Consider the following 25,711-nt stretch of genomic DNA (forward strand, 5'->3'; position numbering starts at 1 on the left):
TGTTCAGATTCTTGTTCATTCTAAAATCATAGGAAGCTACTAAAAGAATTTAAGTATTCAGTGATTTAGGCCTTTTAAAAAAATACTTTCTTCAGCTTAAATGAGAACCTAAGTGAATGCAGGTAGATCAATCAGGATGAGTGGTCCAGAAGAGAGATGATAAGAGTTCATCATAAGGTGATGGCAGTAGAGGTAGATGGAGAGTATTGTGTATTATAATGGAAATTTGGAAAGTAAAATTGACCTTATTGTTGGATCAGATATAGGTAGAAGGCAGCAGATGTCAAGAATGGCTCCTAGGCTTTGATTTGGTTTGGTTTTTGCTTGTGTAGCTTGATGGATAGATGCTTTTCCTGAGATATGGAACAGTGTAAGAAGATCTGGTTTAGAAGAAGATTATGATGTTTGGTTTTGGACATACAGATTTTGATATAGTCAAGTAGCCTTTTGGATCTATAAGTCTAAATTCCAAAGGAGATTGTACTATTCTTATCATTGGGAAACCTTCAGTGATATCCTTGACATAAAATTTAGAACAGTAGTTTAGATAAACTACCTTAGCAGCCCATTTCTCACTACAGCCCTCTCCTGTGCCATTATTTTACAGCCTCGCCAGCCATTCAGTTATCATGAAGGTGCTATTACATTTTCTTATTCTGGACTGTTCTGCATACTAGGCTGTTAACCCGAAATGCTTTTCCTTACCCTTTCTCTATCAGGTACTAATGTCTTCAAGGCTCATTTTTATTGTTGCCTCCTCCAATGAGCCTTATCTGCCCCCTTCCCGTCTTTTTATTTATTTATTTATTTATTTAATTTTTAAGTTTATTTTAGAGATAGGGTCTCACTCTGTTGCGCAGGCTAGAGTGCCGTAGCATGATCATAGTTCAGTGCAGCCTTAGACTCCTGGGCTCAAGTGATTCTCTCACCTTAGCCTCCTGAGTAGCTGGGACTACAGACTCACCCCACCAACCTGGCTAATTTTTTTCTTTTTTGTAAAGACAAAATCTTGCTATGTTAACCAGGCTGGTCTTAAACTCCTGTCCTCAAGCTAATCCTTCTGTGTCTGCCTTCCAAAGTGCTGGGATTACAGGTGTGAGCCACTGCGCCCAGCCAACCCCTATCTCTTCTTTTAATACATGCTTCCCTCCTGTGTTCAAAGAGTACTTTGCTGTCATATCTATGTCATTTATTTAATTGGACCTGCATTTCAGTTGATCATTTCCATGTTTCACCAACTAGATTGTGTGTTCCTTGAGAGCAGGGATTCCAGCTTTATTCAGTGTTTTACATAAAGAAAAGATAATTGCAAAATGAATTAAATTGTAAAGCCTCAGTCTTTTTCACAACGTGTATCCATAATCTCATAGCACCGTAATGTGCTTTCCCCATCTATCTGCTCCTAATTTTCTCTAAGCTATCCTGTCCCCACAGATACTTAGATACAAAGCAGAAAATATTTTTCCTTTCATATGCAGAATTCCTGAATCTGTCCCTTTTATCATATACGTTCCTACTTTTACTTTATTTGTAATTTATCAGTAAAACTGAAATCTTTCCATTGCTCATCACATGTGAAAGAATTGGCTAAGGCAGGAAAGGACATCCACAACTCATCTTGTTCTCTGTGTCTCCTCTTTTCCTATTTTTCTGGAGTAAGTCCAGAATCCATGTAGTATTTTTCAGTGAGGTCGTTGTTGGCATTTAAAATCAGGTAATTGTTGCCGGGCGCAGTGGCTCAAGCCTGTAATAGCAGCACTTTGGGAGGCTGAGACGGGCGGATCACGAGGTCAGGAGATCGAGACCATCCTGGCTAACACGGTGAAACCCCGTCTCTACTAAAAAAAATACAAAAAAAAACTAGCTGGGCGAGGTGGTGGGTGCCTGTAGTCCCAGCTACTCGGGAGGCTGAGGCAGGAGAATGGCGTAAACCCTGGAGGAGGAGCTTGCAGTGAGCTGAGATCTGGCCACTGCACTCCAGCCTGGGCGACAGAGCAAGACTCCGTCTCAAAAAAATAAAATAAAATAAAATAAAATCAGGTAATTGTTGAGAGTATATTGCAGGAGAAATGCCCCAAGGCATTTCCTAGTGCAACCTGGAGGGATGGTACTGCCCGTAGTCTCTCCCATTCTCCCCGACTCCTGCATCAACAGAGTATAGAAATGCATAAACAAATTATGAAGATTGGATCCTTGCCATTTAAGTAATTCCCTCACAGAGGCTTAAGCATTCCACTTGCCTTTTCGGAAGTCTTTGAATAGCTGAATGTTCTTATTATCTCACTTAAGACTGGTATGCATTGATTCTCAGTCTTTTGGAGTCCAAGTTTTATTGATTTATTAGCCCTTTTAGGAGTTACAGATACCTCTATTTAAAAACCTGGAACAACTAGACAAGCCTCTGAAGTCCATGCCGTTTACATATTTAAGCAACTTTTTACAATTTGTCATAGATATCCTTAATTTATTTCCAGGATCTTTAAAAATTAATGACATTCTTACGATATTAGAGACAATATATACAGCAGGCATTTACACCAAGTTTATCAGTGTATCTGCTTTATTCTGTTGTACAAAAAGCAACTGTGTTCTCAAAATTAAGTACAGATTTTAGGAAAGATAACACCCTGGAGTATCCCTTGCCGAAGATTTTATATTTTTTAATGGACAGAAACTTGATCTGTTGAGATTTTATCAAGAGTGTAAGAATAACCTGTCATGTCTGTTTAAATAAATTTCTCTTAAAATAATTTTTATTCAGGGGAGTAATAGACACTGGGGACTCCAAAAGGAAGGAGGGCAGATGGTGGGGGGACAGTGGGGGGTTGAAAATTACCTGTTGGGCACAGTGTTCACTATTCAGGTGATAGGTATACTAAAAGCCCAGAGCTCACCTCTGTACAATATATCCATGTAACAACACTGCATTTGTATCCCCTAAATCTATGAAAAACAAAATAAAGAATTAAAAACCTATTAACATGTAGAAAAATAATTTGTATTCAGTTACAGGTAACCAAGTAATGCTAGAACTACAATCTCTCAAAGATGAGACATGGGTGTACTATACAATAGAGAGCTCACAATTTGAAATTAAAGGCTTGAGTTAGCCTCTGAGCCAGATTTTTCATGTAGAAAATTAGAATAGTGCCTGCCTCACTGGATTAATGAGATAATATGGTTAGGTGCCAAACATGCCCAGCTAATTTTGCGATTTCCCAAAAATGGCATTTAAGGGATTTCTCAGATATCAGATCATGTAAATAACAATCTGATGTATTTATTTCCCTTTCCAAAAACGAAATGTCATTCTTGAAAAATTTTAAGTGGGGTTACTGGATTTTTGTGAATTTGGCCTATCTTCTAGATTTGGAAGTGGCTATGCTGTTTCTTTATCAAGTTAAATTCATTTGTGCTTGTTCCAGGAACAGATCATAAGCAATTTAGGGGAGAAATGGCATCTCTAGTATTGGGAAGATATTTAAATGAAATCCTCAAGGACAAGGATAGTACTATTATTTTCCATATCAGAGTTGCTAATTACAGTGTTCTAGTCATTGGTCATTTTTCCAGTAGGTAGAAACCTCTATCGTGTGTATGTGTGTGTATACACAAACACATACATATACACATATATGTGGGGTTTTGTTAGGTAAAGATTTGCTGTTTACTTAGGTCTCAGAATAACATCTCAGTATATTTAAGGCAGTGTCATTTTGGTCTTATCTCAAAGCTTTGGACTAATACAAACATAGAATTCTTCAAAGAAATATTTACGGAAAAACCTAAACAGTACTCTGTAACTTAATATTAGTAGCTACTTTGGGGGACTTTTAGGTTTCAGGCATTTACTAAGGAATTTATGTGTGTTTTCTCAGTTCAATCCTGCAAGAGGGGTATTGCTATCCTCCGTTTAAAAAATGAGAAAATGAACTCACTAGTTAAATTGCCAGGATAAGTAGGTTTTAGAACTAGGCTTCAAGTTCCAGCTGTGCTTAACTCTAATACTTACACTCTTTCCACTCTGCTGTCTTGCCTCTCTAAAGTCACTACTGCTAATTTCATCATTTACCTCCTTTGCCATTTCCTTAAAATAATCTTAGTTTGCCTTTTAAGGAAAATAATGGAATGTTAATATGAAAGGCACTAGAAAGGTATTGATAGTCTCATCAAAGCAGAGGTAGATCTAGAAAAATACAGTTTACAACAGTATTTGAGGAAATGTAATGTGAATCTAACTATTCATTTAACAGATGTTTAGTTAAAATCTGTGTACTAGACACTAGGGAAAGCAAGTTAGAAAAAGACAAATCTAGTCTTGGAATACTCATAGACCAGTGGTGTACAAGGTAGAATGGAAAAAAAGGAGACCGTTTAGATAATACTCTGATCACCTATGGTTGGCATGAAGAGGATTGGCATGCAGTGTTATAAAAGCAAAAACAGTAGAACTTAGAAGCTGCTTAAAAACTTTGGCAAGGGCCGGGCATGGTGGCTCATGCCTGTAATCCCAGCACTTTGGGAGGCCAAGGCGGGCAGATCACCCGAGGTCCAGAGTTCGAGACCAGCCTGACCAACGTGGAGAAACCCGTCTCTACTAAAAATACAAAATTAGCCGGGCGCGGTGGCACATGCCTGTAATCCCAGCTACTCAGGAGTCTGAGGCAGGATAATCGGTTGAACCCGGGAGGTGGAGGTTGCAGTGAGCCGAGATCGTGCCATTGCACTCCAGTCTGGGCAACAAGAGCGAAACTCTGTCTCAAAAAAAAAAGAAAGAAAGAAAGAAAAAGAAAAACTTTGGCAAGAAGGGGAAAAGATCAGAAAGATGCTTTTACTCTTCATTACTGGAAAAAGGATGAAAACAGGTTTATAAAGATACAGGTATTTTTGAAAGAGAGGTGAGGACATTGAATGCTTAGTTTGAGACAGATTTTGATTTGTCAGGGGAAACACAGAAGGATATTCATGTAGAAATAGCCATTAGGCGATTGAGAATTTAAACCTAGAGACAGAGAGAGTCATCTATGTAGCACAGAGTCTGAAGCTTAGAGAGGGTATCACAGTTAAATCCACAGAACTGCTATATCCAGCAGGCACTGTAGGCTCAGGGAGGCAGGGGGCTGGGCTCTTTAAGGGCCTAGAGAAACCCTATTATCTAAAATATAAACAGGAGAAGTTTAAAATCTTTTTTTTTTTTTTTTTTTTTTTTTTGAGACGGAGTCTTGCTGTGTCACCCAGGCTGGAGTGCAATGGCCAGATCTCGGCTCACTGCAAGCTCCGCCTCCCGGGTTCACGTCATTCTCCTGCCTCAGCCTCCCGAGTAGCTGGGACTACAGGCACCCGCCACCTCGCCCGGCTAGTTTTTTTTTTTTTTTTTTTTTTTTGTATTTTTTATTAGAGACGGGGTTTCACCGTGTTAGCCAGGATGGTCTCGATCTCCTGACCTCGTGATCCGCCCGTCTTGGCCTCCCAAAGTGCTGGGATTACAGGCTTGAGCCACCGCGCCCGGCCTAAAATCTTAATAAATATTTAATGACAGTTGCAAAATGCAACTGTCAGTTTTAATTGTTATATTTAACATTATTCGAGTATTTCATTTGAAAACAATTTGTAGTTTATATTTTCTTACTTCTTCATGATAAATATCAAGAATAAAGTTATATGTAGCCAGACATGGTGGCATGGGTCTGTAGTCCCAGCTACTCCGGAGGCTGATGTGGGAGACTTGCTTGAGGCCAAGAGTTTGAAGCTGCAGTGCACAATGATCACGCCCATGAATAGCCACTGCACTTGAGCCTTGGCATCCATAGCAAGACCCTATCTCTAAAAATAAGGTAGTTGTTTCCAGATAATTTGTCAGATAATTTGACAGCAGGCCCATGTTCCTGGCAGAGCAGAGGATCAGGATGGCAGCCAGTGCAAAATAACAGAAAAACTTGAGTTTTCAGTTAAAAATTATATTTAATATGAGGACATTTTATATGTTTTATATGTGCACGGAACCTCCAAAAGTAGCAACACCTACGGCTTTTCTGGCCTCTCCCTTTCTCATTTCTTTATTTTTACTTTATTTATTTATTTTTTTTAATTTTTTTTTTTTTTTTTTTTTTTTTTTTTTGAGACAAAGTCTCATTCTGTTGCCCAGGCTGGAGTGCGGTGGTACGATCTCAGCTCACTACACCCTCCATCTCCCAGGTTCAAGTGATTCTCCTGCCTCAGCCTCCCAAGTAGCTGGGATTACAGGTGTGCACCACCATGCCCTGCTAATTTTTGTAATTTTAGTAAAGATGGGGTTTTACCATGTTGGCCAGGCTGGTCTCGAACCCCTGACGTCAAGTGATCCACTCATCTCGGCCTCCCAAAGTTCTGAGATTACAGACGTGAGCCACCGCACCTGGTCCCCTCTTCCTCATTTCTATTGGCAATGTGTTCTAGTCGCTTATGGTTATTATAGCTTCCTACCTGGCCTCATACCCAGCAACCTGTGTACTCCATTTCATTTACTCATGGATACCAGATTAAGCTTCTAAGTACATAGCTCTGGTAATGTTAGTTCCCTAATGAAAAAAAAAAATTGACTATTTATCAGTCTTTATAAACTCCTAGCAAGTTAGATAGTAAAGGAAGGTTATTTAAATTAAAATAAATTCAAACCGTGAGTATTACTATACTTTCCCTAAATATTGACCAAACTATATTATTTACTGCTTTATAAAATATGTAGAATTTTTCTGCCCTCTTGGAAATGACCCTTTTTATAAGTCTGTCAGAATTCCATTTTGAGGTGCAGCAAAAATACCATCTGCTTTATAAAACTTCTTAGTCACCCCATCTCAAACCAGGTATTTCTTTTTTCTGAATCCCCATAGATGTTTGGAAAATGCCATAAATATTATAATATACACATTTTACATATTAAAACAAATTATTTGACCTTCTCTCTCCACCTCCCATCGTATATGCTGCTTTTGAACAGTGCTGTATCACTACCATCATCATATCTCCTATAGCACCTTGCTTCATACTTTGCATGTACATAGTTAACACATTTTAGGAAGAAGGATGCAATCACATATGTGGGATTCCCATTCAGAGTCTAAATTTTTTTTTTTTTAGACAGAGTCTTGCTCTATCACCTAGGCTGGAGTGCAGTGGCGCCATCAGCTCACTGCAACCTCCACCCCCCGGTTCAAGCAATTCTCGTGCCTCAGTCTCCCAAGTAGCTCAGGTTATAGACGTGCACCACCATGCCTAGCTAATTTTTGTATTTTTAGTAGAGACAGGGTTTCACCATGTTGGCCAGGCTAGTCTGGAACTCCTGACCTCAAATAATTCACCTGCCTCAGCCTCCAAAGTGCTGGGATTACAGGCATGAGCCACCACACCTGGCCCAGAGTCTAACTTTGTAAAAATCATCAATGCCTCCCTATTCTGCTGCTCAAGTGGTAGTGGTTATGACTTATGACAAGCGATGTAATGAATAGCAAGGACTCTGAAGCCTAGTCCTCTGAGTTCAAATCCTGACTCTGCTGCTTATTGGCTATGTGACCTTGGACAAGTCACCTAACTTCTCCTGATTCAATTTCTTCAGCCATAAAATGGAGATTAAAATAGTATGTATCTCCGAGGTTTGTTTTGAGGATTAACCAAGTTAATGTAAGCAAAGCATTTAGATTTGTACCAGGTTCATAGTAAGCACTCAGTTACTACTATTACCTTTGCTACTATCATCATCATGTTTACACATAAACCAGATTGAGACTTCCACTTTCATAATCTCAGAAAATGTCTGTCTATCTAAGGAGTAGAAATATTCATGTAGTTCACAGAAAAATAATTTTGGGCATTTAACACATGTTTTGAATAAAACAAGAGGAGAATACTAAAGTATATTAGGGCAATTCATGCAAGACTATAAATGAACTCTAAGCTTTTTAAAAAATTATAAAATGTCTGATTTTAATGTGTGAAGATAAGGTACTTTGGGAAGCTTTTAAAAGTCAATCTCTGATGCAGTAAGATCCTGTTATAACACAGATGAAGAAGTTATAAATAAGCTTGTTAAGATTTCTTGGTGATACAATAAATGGAAACACTTCAGATTCTAATGAAAGAGTGGAACATAGCACACCCAAAAAATACTCTGAATCAATAAGAGAATAGGAAATTGTATTCATTCAACAAATATTTGAATAGCTGCTAAGTGCCATGCACAGTTTTAGTTGTTAGAGAAACAAAAGTGGACAAAACACAAAAATATCTACTTTCATGAGCCTTATATTCTAGTTTTTTACGAAATGTAAAAATATATGTCAAAAGGTAAAAAGTTCTATGTAGAAAAATGAAGTCAAGAAAGAAAACAGAAAGTTCATAGTGGAACCAAAATTTGCAATTTTAAATAAGGCAGGCCGGGCGTGGTGGCTCATGCCTGTAATCCCAGCACTTTGGGAGGCCAAGGCGGGCAGATCACAAGGTTGGGAGTTCAAGACCAGCCTGGCCAATATGGTGAAACCCATCTCTACTAAAAATACAAAAATTAGCCAGGCGTGGTGGTGCGCACCTGTAGTCCCAGCTTCTCGGAAGGCTACGGCAGAAGAATCACTTAAACCCTGGAGGCGGAGGTTGCAGCGAGCCGAGGTCACGCCACTGCACTCCAGCCTGGATGACAGAGCAAGACTCCGTCAATAAATAAATAAATAAGGCAGTCAGAGAAGTCCTCCCTGCTAAGGTGACATAGAAACAAAGACTTAAAGGAGGTTACGGCGCAAGCCGTGCAGTTGTCTGAGGGAAGAGCACTCCAGAAAGAAGGAACACTCACTGAGTGAAAAGCCCTGACGTGGGTACCTGTCTCTCATGTTCCAGGAACAACAGGGGAGGCCATTGTAGCTGGTGGCAGTGGAGTAAAGGGATGACTAGTAAGAGATGAAGTCAGGGAGGTTATGGGATGTAGTGGTGCAGGTGTAGATCATGGCCATTGTAAGAACTTTGGCTTTTACCCTGACTGAGATAGAGAGCCACTGGAAAGTCAAAGGTATAAAAAGAGTGTTGTGATCTGACTTAACTTTTTAAAACAACTACTCTGGCTGCTCTGCAGATAATTATAAAAATATTATTGCAGTTATAGGAGACTGTTGCATTGCTGGGACAACATGGTATATACATAGTGGGTAATAACACAGACTCTGTAGCTAGACTATCTGGGTTCAAACATTGAGTCTGGCACTTCTTTAATTTGTGATCTCGAACAACTTAAATTCCCTATGATTTGGTTTTCTTAGCCATGAAATTAGGATAAATAATAATACCCATCCCATAGTGTTACTGTGCAGAATTAAACAATGAGGCCAAGCGCAGTGGCTCATGCCTGTAATCCTAGCACTTTGGGAGGCTGAGGCAAGTGGATCATGAGGTCAGGAGTTTAAGACCAGCCTGGCCAAGATGGTGAAACCTTGTCTCTACTAAAAATACAAAAAATAAGCCAGGCATGGTGGCCCTCACCTGTAATCCCAGTTACTCAGGAGGCTGAGGCAGAAGAATTGCTTGAACTCGGAGGGCGGAGGTTGCAGTGAGCCGAGATTATGCCACTGCACTCCAGCCTGGGTGACAGAGTGAGACTCCATCTCAAAAAAAAAAAAAAAAAAAAAACGAAAAAAAAAAAACAATTAAACAATGTACATGCCAAGGATTTAGAACAGTGCTTAGCACATAGCAAGTATACTATATGTATTAGCAACTATGATTATTAATGTTGTTAACTGGATATACAGTATATGAGAAAAAAAAAGAATTGGCCAGACATGGTGGCTCATGCCTGTAATCCCAGCACTTTGGGAGGCCAAGGCGGGTGGATCACTTGAGGCCAGGAGTTCGAGACCAGCCTGGCCAACATGGCAAAACCCCTCCTCCACTAAAAATTAGACAGGTGTGGTGGCACACGCCTATAATCCCAGCTATTTGGGAGGCTGAGGCACGAGAATCGCTTAAACCCAGGAGGCAGAGGTTGCAGTGAGCCAAGATCATGCTACTGCACCCCAGCCTGGGTGACAGCGAGACTCTGTCTCAAAAACAAATAAAAAATGAACTGACTGTTGAACATGCAAGTAGAGATACTAAGTAGGTAGTTAGATATATGAGTCTAGTATTAAAGGAAGTGCGGGCTAGTGGTGTACCTTTAGAATTCATCAGCCAATAAATTATTTTTAAAAGTAAGAAAAGTAATTAGGCCTAACATGGGATTAGGGGTATATCGTTCGAACAGCTCTTCCTTGGAGCCTCTACTCTTCACAAGCTTCCTAACAAGTCATGACAACCAGCTCAGGGAGAGCCAGATTATCATAGACCCTATTGAGCATTTTGGATTCCTTCATTACTTCAGAATTTCATCTTATCACAATTGCTTGAAATAAATAGAATTAAGCTAAGGCTAAGAAATACTTTGTTTTAATGACACTGTATCATTGAAGTATTTGTAGCAGGAATTAACTTGTAAAGGAGAACTTATTGATGACAGTTCTGTAGTCACATTGGCTTTTCTGCACATGAATATTAATACATATTTTTTTAATTCTCAGTAATAAAAGCACCTTTTTTGTTACCTTCTCCTTTTCCTGGTTAGCACATGCTCAGAAAATAGAAAATTTTTGACATTTTCCCACATTAACAGACTTCAGACTAATCATATATAATATACTTCATTCTAAAGTCTTGTGAGAATGATTCTTGAATATTATAGCCTGAGTCACTATTCTTTTTTTGGAGACCCTGTCACCCAGGCTGGAGTGCAGTGGCACAATCTCAGCTCACTGAAGCCTTGACCTCCCGGGCTCAAGGAATCTTCCCCCGACCTCAGCCTCCTGAGTAGCTGGAACTACACACATGCATCACCACACCCGGCTAATTTTTTTTTTTTTTTTTTTTTAAGAGACGGGGTTTCGCCGTGTTGCCCAGGCTAGTCTCGAACTCCTGAACACAAGTGATCTGCCCATCTCGGCCTTCCAAAGTGCTGGGATTACAGGCATGCCACCACACCCAGCCAATTTATTAATTTTTTTCTAGTTACAAATAGATATTTGGATTTTGAGTAATGAATGTACAGGCCAGGTTAAGTGATGGAAGAAGGTAATTAATTAGTTTACCATGTTTGGCATGCATCATCTGACTTAATACATCTTTAACATTTTTTCAAAAACATCTCTCTAGAAAGTGATAACCCTCTTGTATAGATGAGACAACTAAGGTTGAAAGAGAACAAGTAGATGACCCAAAACCACACAGCTTGTAAGGTGATAAAGCTAGGTTTGAACCTAGGTCTTTTTATTCTTGTCAGTGCCCTTTCCACCACATTGCCTTTACACGTGATTATTCTCAAAGCTGGGTGCTGTTGTGTTCTGACACTTTCATCTACTTAGAGAAAGTAGACAGAGCTAAGTAGCAAAGCTGAGTTAAATACTGTGCTCTAAATGGCACCACTCTGCCCTGATTAATCTGTATTTTGAGGTGTTGCTGTTTAGATTTTCTCTTGGGTTGTTTTCTGTCAACTAATTCAGATCAGTTAATAGATAAATTTAAGTCTGACAAACTCTCTCTTAATAGTAAAAGATACAATGCAGACAAAGCAGTATAGTCTGTTACAGCAACAGATCAGAATTCTGGCTTCTGACCATATCCTTAGCTTTTTAGCACATTGCCTTGCATATAATAAATAGTCAAAATATATTTAACTGACTGATTTTTACCTTTTTCTATACAAATTAATTACAAATTCTAACATGAGTTATGAATGTGCAGTATTTGCTACACTGATACTCTGGACTCTGACAGGAGAGTACAAAAGCCCCTCAGGATATGGTCAGAAAAAGACACCCTGTTGAGTAGCTGGGACTGCTGCTGCTTTCTTCATACTGCCTTGTAATAACTGGTGGTGGGAGGCAATCAAGTCATTTGTAAATCAGGGATAACAACTGTAATAACATCTGTAATGTTTTTAAAATTGGAAGGTTAGCTAGCCAAGTGTATAGCCACGAGGCCAACTATATCTAGCATAGGTGACTATATTACTTTTATTGTAGTGTTGAATTACATTATTCCTTTGGTTCAGACCCTTTACATATCTCTTGTTCATGCCTGAAATGTAGAAAGATCTTGGAAGGGAATATATTCTAGGATCTCTTAATATTTAAATTTTTTAAAAGAACCACTTTCATGATACAAAAACAGTGCTAGCAACTTACTCAGTGCCAGGTACTGTTGTAAGCCCTTTTATATTTGTTGACCCATTTCATCCTCATAATTGTCTTCTAAAGTGAGCATTAGCATTTAACAGTTTTAGAGTTGACAAATAGATGCAGAGGTTAACTTGTGTACATAACTTGCTAGTAGCAAAGCCAGATTTGAACCCAAGCCATTTATGCCAGAATCTATGCTTCACTACTATTCTATATGGAGCCAGATTCAATAATCTTATTTTTTGGATTTGTACCTTTCCTTGAATGTTTAAGAAAAGCCTTCCTTATTTTCCAATGCTGCCTTTGAAAGGTTTTTAAATTTTGCCTTTTACATTTGGGATTTAATTGTCTATCTGGAGTGAGTTAGAAATCTAATTTTATGGCGGGCACAGTGGCTCACGCCTGTAATCCCAGCACTTTGGGAGGCGGGCGGATCACCTGGGGTCAGAAGTTTGAGACCAGCCTGGCCAACATGGTAGTAGAAACCCCGTTTCTACTAAAAATATGAAAAAATTAGCCGGGTGTGGTGGCGCGCACCTGTAATCCCATCTACTCAGGAGACTGAGACAGGAGAATCACTTGAAGCCGGGAGGCAGAGGTTGCAGTGAGCTGAGGTCACGCCTCTGCACGCCAGCCTGGGCAACAAAAGCAAAACTCTGTCTCAAAAAAAAAAAAAAAAAAAAAAGAGGAGAAATCTAATTTTATGTATGGACAGCCTAATAATATGCCAGCAAAGGCTGTTGAAAAAGGGAACCACTTTTCAGTTGGTGCCTTCATAACTCATAGCTAAGTGCTAAGTATTAATGCCTAGAGCATGGACTTCCCCTTTAAGGACTTTGTTCCTAACTCAGAATATATCGCAGCTGTTCTCCCCGTCCTGTGATTCTGTAATCCAATGTAACTTTCTCTTTCTTTCCTCCTTTGCTCTCCCTCTGCACCCCACTCTTCTTCGTCCTCTTCTCTGGTTTTTTCCTCTCTTCTTCCCTCTCTTTCTCTCCATCATTCTCCTCTCTTCCCCTCCCCTTATTTCCCATTTTCTCCCTCCTGTAAAAAAAATTGTTTCTGCCAGAATTGGGAGGAGTTCCAGTAGTCCAGTGATTCATGGTTTCAGTGTTAGACTACCTTACTGCTGAAGCTATGGGTTAGTTTTTTTTAGAGGCTGAAGACCTTGGGTTCTATCAGCTATACTCTTGCAGGCATGTTGATGATTCTGAATAGGAGCCAGGACATACTATGGCTCCAAACAGCCCAAGTAGGACAGAAGTCAGATTATAGACAGCCTAGTTTATCTCTTCAGTTACTACATAAGGAAATAAAATCACATCTGAAATGTGTTCACTTGTAAACATGGGGATACATTCTGAGGAATGCAGTTAGGGAGTTTTGTCAAAGTGCGAACATCAATGAGTGTGCTTACATAAACCTAGATGGTATAACGCCTAGGCTATGTGGTATAGCCTATTGCTTCTAGGTTACAAACCTGTACAGCAGGTTACTGTACTGAATACTGTAGGCAGTGTACCACAGTGGTGCTTGTGTATCTAAACATAGCTAAACAGAAAAGGTACAGCAAAAATCTGGTATTATAGTCTTATGGAACCACTGTTGTATATGCAGTCCATCATTGACTGAAATGTCATAATGCAGCATGTGACTATATGTTGAAAGTTTAGTGTAGAGATTTTTTTTTTTTCCATTTTAGAGATATAATCAAATACAATCATGGCTCATTGCAAACTCTGCCTCCCAGGTTCAAGCTATCCTCCCACCTCAGCCTCCTGAGCAGCTGGGACTCCAGGCATGTGCCACCATGCCCAGCTAATTTTTAAATTTTTTGTAGATACGGGATTTCGCCATGTTACCCAGGCTGTTCTCAAACTCCTGGGCTCAAGCGATCCTCCCACCTTGGCCTCCCAAAGTGCTGAGATTACAGGTGTGAGCCACTGTGCCTGGCCATAGTTACACTTCTTTAGTCTACAGATTGCATGTAAATATTCATATTAATATCAGAGAACCTAAGAGAGGGATAACTAGAGCATGCAGAAGCTTAGAGTCTTGGATCTAGTGACATTCTTATGTTTGCTTTCCTTTATATTGTGGTATATTTTGAGCTTAATTATTAAACATAAATACTCATCAAGGTCAAGGATCTGAAATCTCATTCAGAAAGAAAATGTAACAATTAGAACCTTGTACAACCTAGAAGACATTGGGCACTGAATAAAGTGGATTTCCAGGAGCTCTTGTTGCAACTCTTGGCACCTTGGTTATCTGGAACTCTGGCTGCTCCTCCCTTCTGCTGTGTCTGGCCATTCCACTGCTTGTTAGCATGCACCAAAAGATGAATTGGGCAGAAGGAAGAAGTGACACAAAACAGTTATTGTGCTAGTAACTATTCCGGATATTCTCTTTTATTAACTAGTGGAGCATAACGTTATTTTGTCATTAATTTCAGTATTAAGTTCTCTTTTGATTTTATTTAAATGCACAGTATTTCTCATTTGTTCATCTAGAAAGAAAGTAATGTTTTTATTCACATCAGTGGTAATATATTGAATTCAGTAATGAACTAAATGTGTTTTATGGCTCAGAGATCAGCATAGCTACTGCTCAGATGGCAAACTGAGGTAATACATCCCAGATGAAAAAAAGAAGATGTTATCCCTAGGTTAGTTATTGGCATTTCATAAATATTTCAAACTTCCTGCATTATTGTCATGAAAATATGAGGAAGAAGGTAACCTTGTATATAGTTCTTTCTAGCAAATTGTTACCTGGTACAGATTAATATGGGAACCAAGAAAAGGATTGTAATTTGGCACTTGTACTGGGGATTTTTATTGCCCTAAGAAGGTTATTTTATTACTCATTACTCATTACTCTGTTACTGCTTAACAGAGAGCAGTTTTGTTTTGTTATTTTTAGAGACAGGGTCTCGCTCTGTCACTCAGACTGGAGTGCAGTGGTGCGATCATAGCTCACTGCAGCCTGGAACTACTGGAACTACTCAAGTGATCCTCCCACCTCAGCTTCCCTACTAGCTGGGACTACAGGTGTGTGCCACCATACCTGTCTAATTAAAAAAAAAAAAAAAAAAAAAAAAACTGGGTAGAGAGGGGGGTCTCACTGTGTTGCCCAGGATGGTCTTAAACTCTTGGCCTCAAGTGATCCTTCTCCTTTGGCCTCCCAAAGCACTGGCAGTATAGACATGAGCCACTGTGCCTGGCCAAGAACAGTTTCTAGAGCCTTCTTCTTTGGGCACTACTCAAATTTACCACCACAAGCCACACCCAGGGATGACCTACTAAAGGATTTTTTTCTCCTGAATTTGGGAAACTTGACCTCCCCAGATTTAACTAACTATGTTGAAGAGTGAACATTTATGCTTTTAAATCTGAGTATCTTGTCTTTTTCTTCAACTCCTTTGAATGATTCTCACCCACATGAAAGGGTTAAAGTATATGTGCTTTGGAGTCCCTTGCCTAACAAAAACCTTTTACTGAATAAAAGTCACAAAATTTGGGCTCCAAAAGACCTGACCTTTGTCCCTGACTTGTTAACTTAGCTCTTACTGTTCCTGTCCCTGAGTTTTCAAGTTTTCTTGCTCAGGGTTATCACCTTTGATTTGGTAACATTCATCTTTGCCACCTTCAGCAGTACCCTCCCATCTTGCCTCCAACCATCTCCAGCTGCCACTTAAGTGCCCTTAGAATATATAGAATGATCCATCACCCTTGACATGATTTGGATAAAAATCATTGTGATAAAAATTGCATTTTTATATCTAGCCAGTAACATACCTATTCTTGCCAACATTTTTAGGTGACCATAATCTATAAGTGTGGATCAGAATTACAGAGATGTCTGAACACCAAAAGGGTTTTCATATGATTATATTGGAATGGAGATACAACTTGTTTTACATAGATGTTCTTCTGAATAAAAATTATGTGTAAAGAAAGTGAATTACTTCATACTTTAAACCCACTAAGGGAGTGTTATTGTGTGAAGAAACACTGAAAAATCCTCTAGCAAAGGAAGAATCTGCCAGCTTATATCTTGTGCAGATCTTTTTTCATATATCTGTTTTGCTTAAAGTATACTTGTATGAGGACATTATACAAGAGGGGGACAGGGCTTGCATAGGACAAGGGGGAATTATAGGTCCGTTTATCTACTGAGATTTGAGAGTAGATACATTTACAATACATTTTGGCCCATTGATTTTGGAGACGTAGTCCTCTTGGGCTTCTAACATCTACCTCTTGTTTTTACACTAGATCGAACGGTTGGAAGTAAGCAGCCTTGCCCAAACGTCCAGTGCAGTGGCCTCCAGTACCGATGGCAGCATCCACACAGACTCTGTGGATGGAACACCAGACCCTCAGCGCACAAAGGCTGCCATTGCTCATCTGCAGCAGAAGATCCTGAAGCTCACAGAACAAATCAAGATTGCACAAACAGCCCGGGACGACAACGTTGCTGAATACTTGAAGCTTGCCAACAGCGCAGACAAACAGCAGGCTGCCCGCATCAAGCAGGTCTTTGAGAAGAAGAACCAGAAATCGGCCCAAACTATCCTCCAGCTGCAAAAGAAACTTGAGCACTACCACAGGAAGCTCAGAGAGGTGGAGCAGAATGGGATCCCCCGGCAGCCAAAGGATGTCTTCAGGGACATGCACCAGGGTCTGAAGGATGTGGGAGCAAAGGTGACTGGCTTCAGTGAAGGTGTGGTGGATAGTGTCAAAGGTGGGTTTTCCAGCTTCTCCCAAGCCACCCATTCAGCAGCAGGCGCTGTAGTCTCAAAGCCAAGAGAGATTGCCTCACTCATTCGGAACAAATTTGGCAGTGCAGACAACATCCCCAACCTGAAGGACTCTTTAGAGGAAGGGCAAGTGGATGATGCGGGGAAGGCTTTGGGAGTGATTTCGAACTTTCAGTCTAGCCCAAAATATGGTAGTGAAGAAGATTGTTCTAGTGCCACTTCAGGCTCAGTGGGAGCCAACAGCACCACAGGGGGCATCGCTGTAGGAGCATCCAGCTCCAAAACAAACACCCTGGACATGCAGAGCTCAGGATTTGATGCACTACTACATGAGATCCAGGAGATCCGGGAAACCCAGGCCAGACTAGAGGAATCCTTTGAGACTCTTAAGGAACATTATCAGAGGGACTATTCCTTAATAATGCAGACCCTACAGGAGGAGCGATATAGGTAAGTCACGTGGCATTAATATCTGAAATTATTTGTGTAGGGTTCCCCTCCCTTTAGATATGGGGAAATGACTTTTTAAAGTCTTTGTCTTTCTCTAGAGTGTCCAGAGCACTTTTGATATGTCATAAGACATCCACATGAGTTCCTGATGAAGCATTGCTGTAACTCTCCAGTCTTTCACGCCAGTTTAGAACTTTAAAATGAAGTCCAAGCTTTCTAAAGTATTTCACCTATTTATTTATAATTAACAAAACTACACAATCATTGCAGCCTGTAACTGTACTACATTAAATTCAAAAGATCTGTAATTCTTAGAACTGTGAAGATATCAGCCAAGCAAAATGTAGTGACTTCTATAGGTATTTGGCCTTAAACACACTTATCTGAGTAACTTGGTATAGAAAGATTAGACTGGAAACAAATCCAAATAAGAATGTTATCTTTATTATGAATTGACAAGTGTTTGAATGAGAGTGGACTTAAACATGAAATGGTTCTACAGGAGTTAGAAAATTCTCAAAGGGTTAAGTGCTTTGAATCATAGTCTCTGTTAAAGGTAGAAGCTGGTCTCGTTTTTGTGTTTCATATTACACGACATATTCTATTAGACCACTCTTGGCTATACTCTGAATATGTGTCCTTTCTCCTTGTTACCTTCACATGCAGAGAGAAATAATATTCTCGCCTGACCAACATGGAGAAACCCCATCTCTACTAAGAATACAAAATTATCCGAGCATGGTGGTGCATGCCTGTAATCCCAGCTACTCGGGACACTGAGGCAGGAGAATCGCTTGAACCCCGGGAGGTGAAGGTTGCAGTGAGCCGAGATCTCACCATTGCACTCCAGCCTGGGCAACAAAGAGCAAAACTCCGTCTCAAAAAAAATAAATAAAATAATCTATGGATAGATCCAAACTTTGTTAGCCAGAGACAGGCCACCTAGTGCTGCAAATTGAGGACTAGTCTTACAGGAGCTACAGGTCAAGTTAGGCCTTGAAGGACCTGGGTTCTGGCCCTGTCCCAATTATTAACTAGAGGAAATCCTCAGTATTTCTACTGTAATATCAGGAGTTGAACAGATAATCTTTTAATATCCCTTTCACCTTTTAAAAATAAGTGTTTTGGCCGGGCGCGGTGGCTCAAGCCTGTAATCCCAGCACTTTGGGAGGCCGAGACGGGCGGATCACGAGGTCAGGAGATCGAGACCATCCTGGCTAACACGGTGAAACCCCGTCTCTACTAAAAAATACAAAAAAACTAGCCAGGTGAGGTGGCGGGCGCCTGTAGTCCCAGCTACTCAGGAGGCTGAGGCAGGAGAATGGCCTGAACCCGGGAGGCGGAGCTTGCAGTGAGCTAAGATCCCGCCACTGCACTCCAGCCTGGGCGACAGAGCGAGACTCCGTCTCAAAAATAAATAAATAAATAAATAAATAAATAAATAAATAAGTGTTTTTAAAAGTTTGCTTTTATAAGGTAATCTTAGGGTCTGAAACAAATTGTTCACATGTATAAATTATCTCTAAGAAGAGTTACAGCAGCACGTTCTTTTCAGATGGTGAAAACGCTAATCAGTAATTCAGCCTGCCTCTTTTCTTACTCTTTTGTTCTTCAATTCTAACTTAAGACTTCAAGGGAGAAGACCAGAGAAGTGAATGTGGGAGGGAGTAATAAAGTTCTAAAAGCAAATACTGTACATTACTATTTTTATTTAAGTGTTTTATAAATTCTTTAGTATGGCAGGGCACAGCAGCTCATGCCTGTAATCCCAGCAGTTTGGGAGGCTGAGGAGGGTGGATCACCCAAGGTCAGAAACTCGATACCAGCCTGACCAACATGGAGAAACCTTGTCTCTACTAAAAATACAAAATTAGCTGGGCATGGTCGCGCATGCCTGTAATCCCAGCTACTCAGGAGGCTGAGACAGGAGAATCACTCGAACCCAGGAGGCGGAGGTTGCAGTGAGCCGAGATTGTGCCATCATACTCCAGCCTGGGCAACAAGCGTAAAACTCCGCGTCAAATAAAAATAAATTCTTTAGTATACTGAGAAGACAGTGTCTTATTCAATTAGTGATATAACAGATATTCAAATGGACTCAAAAAGTAAAACACTGGTTCTTTGTACCATATTAAACCTAACTCCCAAGTTCAAATTCCAGTTCTTCCACTTACTAACCTTGGAAACCTGGGCAAGGTTTCTTCAATTCTCTAAGTCTTGGTATACCCATCCATAACATAGAAATAGTAATCGTTCTTTATAAGATTATTGTGACATTAAAATGAAATTATTTGGTTAAAGCACATAGCTCAGTGCCTGGCCCCATAGTGCTCTACTGATGTTAGGGGGACAGCTGCTGTTAACCCCACTTAGAACACGAAGACATTCCACAGTCAGTTAAAAAATTTTTTAAAAACCACACAAAACTGCCTGCTTTGACTCCTCTGTTTTGTTTTTGTTTTAGATTGGTTTTGAGACAGGGTCTCAATTTATTGCCCATGCTGGAGTGCAGTGGCGCGATCTTGGCTCACTGCAGCCTCCACCTCCTGGGTTCAAGTGATCCTCCCATCTCAACCTCCTGAGTAGCTGGGACTACAGGTGTGAACCACCATGCTTGGCTCGTTTTTTAATTTTTTTGTAGAGACAAGGTCTCACTATATTGCCCAGGCTGGTCGTGAACTCCTGGGCTCCAGGATTCCAGTGATCTGCCCTCCTTGGCCTCCCAAAGTGCTGGGATTACAGGTATGAGTCACCATACCCCGCCAACTCCTCAATTTTAAGTGGATACCTTGCAGTTTTTAAATTGCCCCAGAGCTTAAAATTCATATAGAGCTTGTTATCACTTCATGTCAAGATGTAGAAAGTCAAGATACGAGAAAATCAGAAACAGGTCTCTCATAGTGCCACCTTTGAATCCATTTAGTGTAAGTCAGAGACATAATAGAACAGAACGTTAGCTGCTCATTAACACCTCATTAGAAGAATTAAGTTCAAGCCACTTAGGAGGTAATGAGCTGTACATTTCTTTCATTGCACTTTGGATTCTTCCTAGTAGGTAAATGGCTAGTTTTATGGAATGAAGACAGAATAAAGAAAACTTGAATTTTCAAAAAGAGAGTTAAAACCAGGGGGCAAGGAGAAGACATAATACGTAATCTGACTTGTTTTGTTTTTCCATTTCAGCTTTAGAATGATTTTTCCTTAAAACATAATCTTGAAGAAAGAAATCCCTTTTTTTCCTCAAGAAAGGGAGTGGAAAATTCATAACTATTTTACTTTGTTTTTGTTGTTCCAATAATTCCCTGTATAAAGCAGATAGAGATTTCCCCTCCATTATATATGGCTTTATACAGTAAACATGTTCATCTAAATTTTGTTGATCTTTGAATGCTTTCACATAAATAAAATTTTTCTACAAATTGAAGTCTTTTTTTTTTTTTTTTTTTTTTTTAAAGAGTCAGGGTCTTGCTGGACAGGCGCAGTGGCTCACGCCTGTAATCCCAGCACTTTGGGAGGCTAAGGTGGGTGGATCACGAGGTCAGAAGATCAAGACCATCCTGGCTAACACCGTGAAACCCCATCTCTACTAAAAATACAAAAAAAATTAGCCAGGCATGGTGGCATGCACCTGTAGTCCCAGCTACTGGGGAGGCTGAGACAGGAGAATTGCTTGAATCCAGGAGGTGGAGGTTGCAGTGAGCTGAGATAACACCACTGCACTCCATCCTGGGTGACAGAGTAAGACTCTGTCTCAAAAAAAAAAAAAAAAAAAGAGGCCGGGCGCGGTGGCTCAAGCCTGTAATCCCAGCACTTTGGGAGGCCGAGACGGGCGGATCACCAGGTCAGGAGATCGAGACCATCCTGGCTGACACGGTGAAACCCCGTCTCTACTAAAAAAATACAAAAAACTAGCCGGGCGAGGTGGTGGACGCCTGTAGTCCCAGCTACTCGGGAGGCTGAGGCAGAAGAATGGCGTGAACCCGGGAGGCGGAGCTTGCAGTGAGCTGAGATCCGGCCACTGCACTCCAGCCTGGGCAACAGAGCGAGACTCCGTCTCAAAAAAAAAAAAAAAAAAAAAGGGTCAGGGTCTTGTTATGTTGCCCTGCTGGTCTTGAACTCCTGGGCTCAAGCAATACTTCCACCTCAGCCTCCTTAGTAGCTGGGACTGCAGGTGCATGCCACCATGCCTGGCTTTGAAATATATTTTCTTTCTTTCTTTCTTTTTGTTTTTGGAGACAGTTTCACTCTTGTTTCCCAGGCTGGAGTGCAGTGGTACGATCTTGCCTCGCTGCAACCTCCGCCTCCTGGATTCAAGCGATTCTCCTGCCTTAGCCTCCCCAGTAGCTGGGATTACAGGACAGGTGTCTGCCACCACACTCAACTAATTTTTTGTATTTTTAATAGAGGCGGGGGTTTCACCATGTTGGCCAGGCTGGTCTCAAACTCCTGACCTTGGGCGATCCACCCACTTCAGCCTACCAAAATGCTGGGATTACAGACATGAGCCACCACGCCCAGCCAGAAACCTATTTTAAGCACTGAAACTTTTCACATTTTAAGCATTTTGGGGAAATTTCTCTGCCTTCTTTTACAAAGTACACTGAATCTAACTTAATGGAAAGAGCTTAGATACAGTAGTATTCAGCTTAGAGTGATACTCTCAGGTTACTGAAGATGTCCATTTATGTGCCTCTACAGTAAATGGCCCTAGCCTTTTCTTAGTTCGTCTGCTTTTTTTATAGTTTTTTCTCCTTTCCATTTCTTCTCCACACTGTTAGTGAGCTGCCGGCAGCAGCCTTTCTTTACTAATTCTACTTCTACTCTGTTGCAGGCTTTGCTTTTTGTGTAGGAAGAAAGTAGGCTGTGGATGGACTTCACAGATCCTTCTGTGACCAAGAACCAGTTAATGCATGCATGGATGCTCAAGATACATTTTTTTCTACCCTTTAGTTTATTTTACTAGTATCTGAGTTGATGAGAGGGAGGCCATGCACAGTGTTGCTGTTTGTTATTTGATGATGATGGTGACAAGTCCACTACCACTAACAGTATTAAACTCCTGTGATGTGCCTAGTGCTAGATGCTTTACGTACATTTGCCAATCCTCACAGTAGGCCCTACAGGTAAATTGTATTATTCCCATTTTAAAGATGAGGAAATTGAAGCTCAGTGGGGTTTTACAAGTTGCCAGAGGTCACTCAGTAAGTGGTAAAGCCAGGATTCAAAACCCAGTTTTGTCTGACTTCAAATTCAGTGTTATTTTCATACCAGGATGATTTTTTTTCAAAGCTCCATCCTGAAATATATGTGGTTGAAAGTCTAGCTCCCTGAAGCATTAGATGCATTGGGCATTAGGCCTATCCCAAGTTGAAGTAAATGTTTACTAAAAGTTGAGTCACTGTTTTTAACATATTTTATAAAAATTCTATGAATATGGAAGCTCTGGAAAGTTTCCTAGGCCACTACAGCAGTGTAAATAAATAGGTGAAACCTTCTTAAGGAAATCCGTACTCCTACTCCAGTCATTATTTCCCCTTCTCAGAGTCCCTTCTCAATAATGTCCTTCGCTTAATGTGTTTCCATTGCTGTCTACCCAAGTGAGTAGCTCCAGGTGAAGATAGTTGCCCAAGACCATCCGCTTAACTCTGGAATAATCAGAAGAATTCCAAAGCCTATAGCGCGAGCACAGTCTCTCTCTCTTCACCCACATAATTGTAACCATGACTGATAACAGTATTTTTTCATTGCCCACTTGCACTTAACCCAGGAAGCCATTGTAGCAGAGCTTGGATCTGAACTCCACCTCAACCTTTGACTAGTGACTAGGTATTGAGTTTTACTATTGTGCATTCAGTTATGAATGAGATCATGTATTTGGGGAAGGCAGGAGACAAAGTTTAGAAATTTTTTTAAGTGATGAGACCTGTGCTGACTTCAGATTCTTGTCCAGTTAGTTTCTTCATCCCATGTTTGTTAGTGGCAGCTGGGTTCACAGTACTTCAGAAGTAGAAGGGACCCTTAGATATATAGATTAATCTCATTTACAGATGAGAACACTGAAGCTCAGAAAGATAAAGTGACTTTTGCCAGGCCACACAGTAAAATGGTTTTACATGTATTTAATTTGCTGCTAGAAACTGAGGATTAGTTCTGTTCCTGTAGTGAGTGTAAATATATTAATGGGCTACCGAAAGAAAAAGTTCAGCTGTGGCAGAATGTACTGAAAATGAGACAGCTAGGAAAACATTAATTGAGAATTTTGCTGGTTTCTTTGGTAGTTTTTTTCTTAGGGGATCTGGCCTGGAATCCTACTGAGCTACTGTAGCCTGTATAAAGCAGTGTCATGTAGGGCAGGCTAAAAACCCCCCAGGTGTTGATGAGCATTAATGCCATTTTGAAAGCTTGTATTTGAAGGGGATTACTGTCCTTTGGAAATCGGCTTCTGAGAATGTTTGTATTAAACCCAGGGATATTTTAAATTGCACTGAGTCATAAGAGCAAAAATACAGAAGGAGACAGTCACCCTGAGCAGTCTTCACATGCAGTAGAACAGTTAGTAACTAGGCTGACCCAATTAGGCACAGGCTATTAGAGTTCTAACTAAACAAATGGTTGTTTAAATATAATTTTAGTTGATTTGACCATCATTGGACATAAGACAGATGTATGCTCAGAGGTAGCTGTTTTAGCCCCTTTATTCTACATGTGAGACCTGTCAGCTGAAAAGTGATCTGAGAACCTCCAGAGGATATGTAGGCTAGATTTGGACAATAAGTTTGAAATAGAAAATGAGGATACTGAATCAAATTAGCCCTTCATTTATAAGAGAAGCAAAATCCCAATTAGGAAATATTCTTATGACATATACAATCTTCCATAAAAGAGATTTATAGGTGAGCTCATCCCAGTTTAGCCACTAAAGAGAAATGGAGGGGATTAATTAATTAATTCCTTGGAGTGGGCAAACTTGAATTTGCTTGCCAGATCTGAGTAGATTACATAACTCATCTGAGCCTCAGTTTCTCCCTTTGTAAAAACAAAATGAGATTTATTGTACATGCTTGTTGAAATTATTAAAGGAGATAACATATATGGAAGTACCTAGTGTGATGTTTGGTTTAGAGTAGGAGCTCAACAAATGCTTCCTCCTCCTCCATTTTTTCTAGGGGAATACAAAGATCTAGGTTGTGCCAGAGTGTTAGAAAGCTGTCATTACCAAGTCTGCAAGTTGCCCAGAAAGCCCCTCTAGTTTTTATTTATTCCCTGTATTATTTAGATATTTACTGTGTTCTTGTCTTTAAGATAATTCATTGCCTACCCTTGAAATATTGCGGGGGACTGGTATCTTTTCCCCTTTTCAGCTGCAGGCTAGTTCAGTGTTTTTTAGCCTCTTCTCAGGCTTCAACACAAAAAAAGGTAACAAAAGGTAAGGAGAAAAAAATCCACTCTCCCCAATTCAGCTAGGAATCTATTCAAACCCCCTCCACAAGGAATCTATTCAAACCCCCTCCACAAGGCTCCCTACCCCAGCTGTGTCTGTCTACTCTGATTAAACACTGGCAGAAGCTCTTTTGGGTCTCTGGTATGCATTTGGGAAATAGTCCATTCTTCTCCCATAGTTGCCTGTGGGTGTTTTTCCTGGGACTGGTTCTTCCTGTTTCTCTCAATACCTGCTCTACAAGTTTCTTCAGCCATCCTGCGCTAGTGACCTATTGCTGAACTAGGGAAGCACATTGGTTCTCAGAGGCTCCAAACTTTTGAGCCAAACCCAAAGAGGAATGCTTTAGGTCAAAGCATTCCCAGGCTGTGCACTCACCCAGGCTCCCATTCATCAGTAATTTGACACAAAGGGCCACTGGCTTATCTCTGATCTAGGAAGGTGACTACTGTGTTGATCTAGTGCCCAAAACACTTTCAAGTTTAGTATTTATTTATGAATTATTTAACTACAACAAAATCTTGATGTGTTTAATACTTTGTAGATAGAACAGGTTTTGCTTCCAGTGGGGGATGAATTTCATCTACCAAAATACGATACTTGCTTTTAGAAAAAATAATCTTACAGTGCAAAGGCTTTCTGTTTGCTGATAGTTAAGCTCATGCCATATTTAAGTGTCCAGGTTTTCTTTGGGTTATAACAATTTAGGAAGGACCTTGAGTTAAAATCCTTAAAATAAGATTATTAATCTCATGCTACTTGTAATCCAAGCAGAGGTGCATGAACATCATTTACCAGCAAAAATCACGTGTGCTGAATAATGACATTTTGATC

The 25,711-nt window shown here is 40.3% G+C and overlaps 1 protein-coding gene across 7 annotated transcripts in view; it reads left to right on the forward strand.

The window, feature by feature from the left end:
* Positions 1–25,711, forward strand: part of TMCC1 (transmembrane and coiled-coil domain family 1) — a 183,272-nt gene that overhangs the window by 141,066 nt on the left and 16,495 nt on the right. For all 7 annotated transcript variants that reach the window (XM_005571708.5, XM_045385674.3, XM_045385672.2 and 4 more), the window contains exon 2: positions 16,505–17,439. In XM_005571708.5, the coding sequence (XP_005571765.1) occupies positions 16,505–17,439 (935 nt within the window). The remainder of the gene's footprint in view (positions 1–16,504; positions 17,440–25,711) is intronic.

The sequence above is a fragment of the Macaca fascicularis genome, chromosome 2 (genome assembly GCF_037993035.2).
Source record: "Macaca fascicularis isolate 582-1 chromosome 2, T2T-MFA8v1.1".
Taxonomy (NCBI): Eukaryota; Metazoa; Chordata; class Mammalia; order Primates; family Cercopithecidae; genus Macaca; species Macaca fascicularis.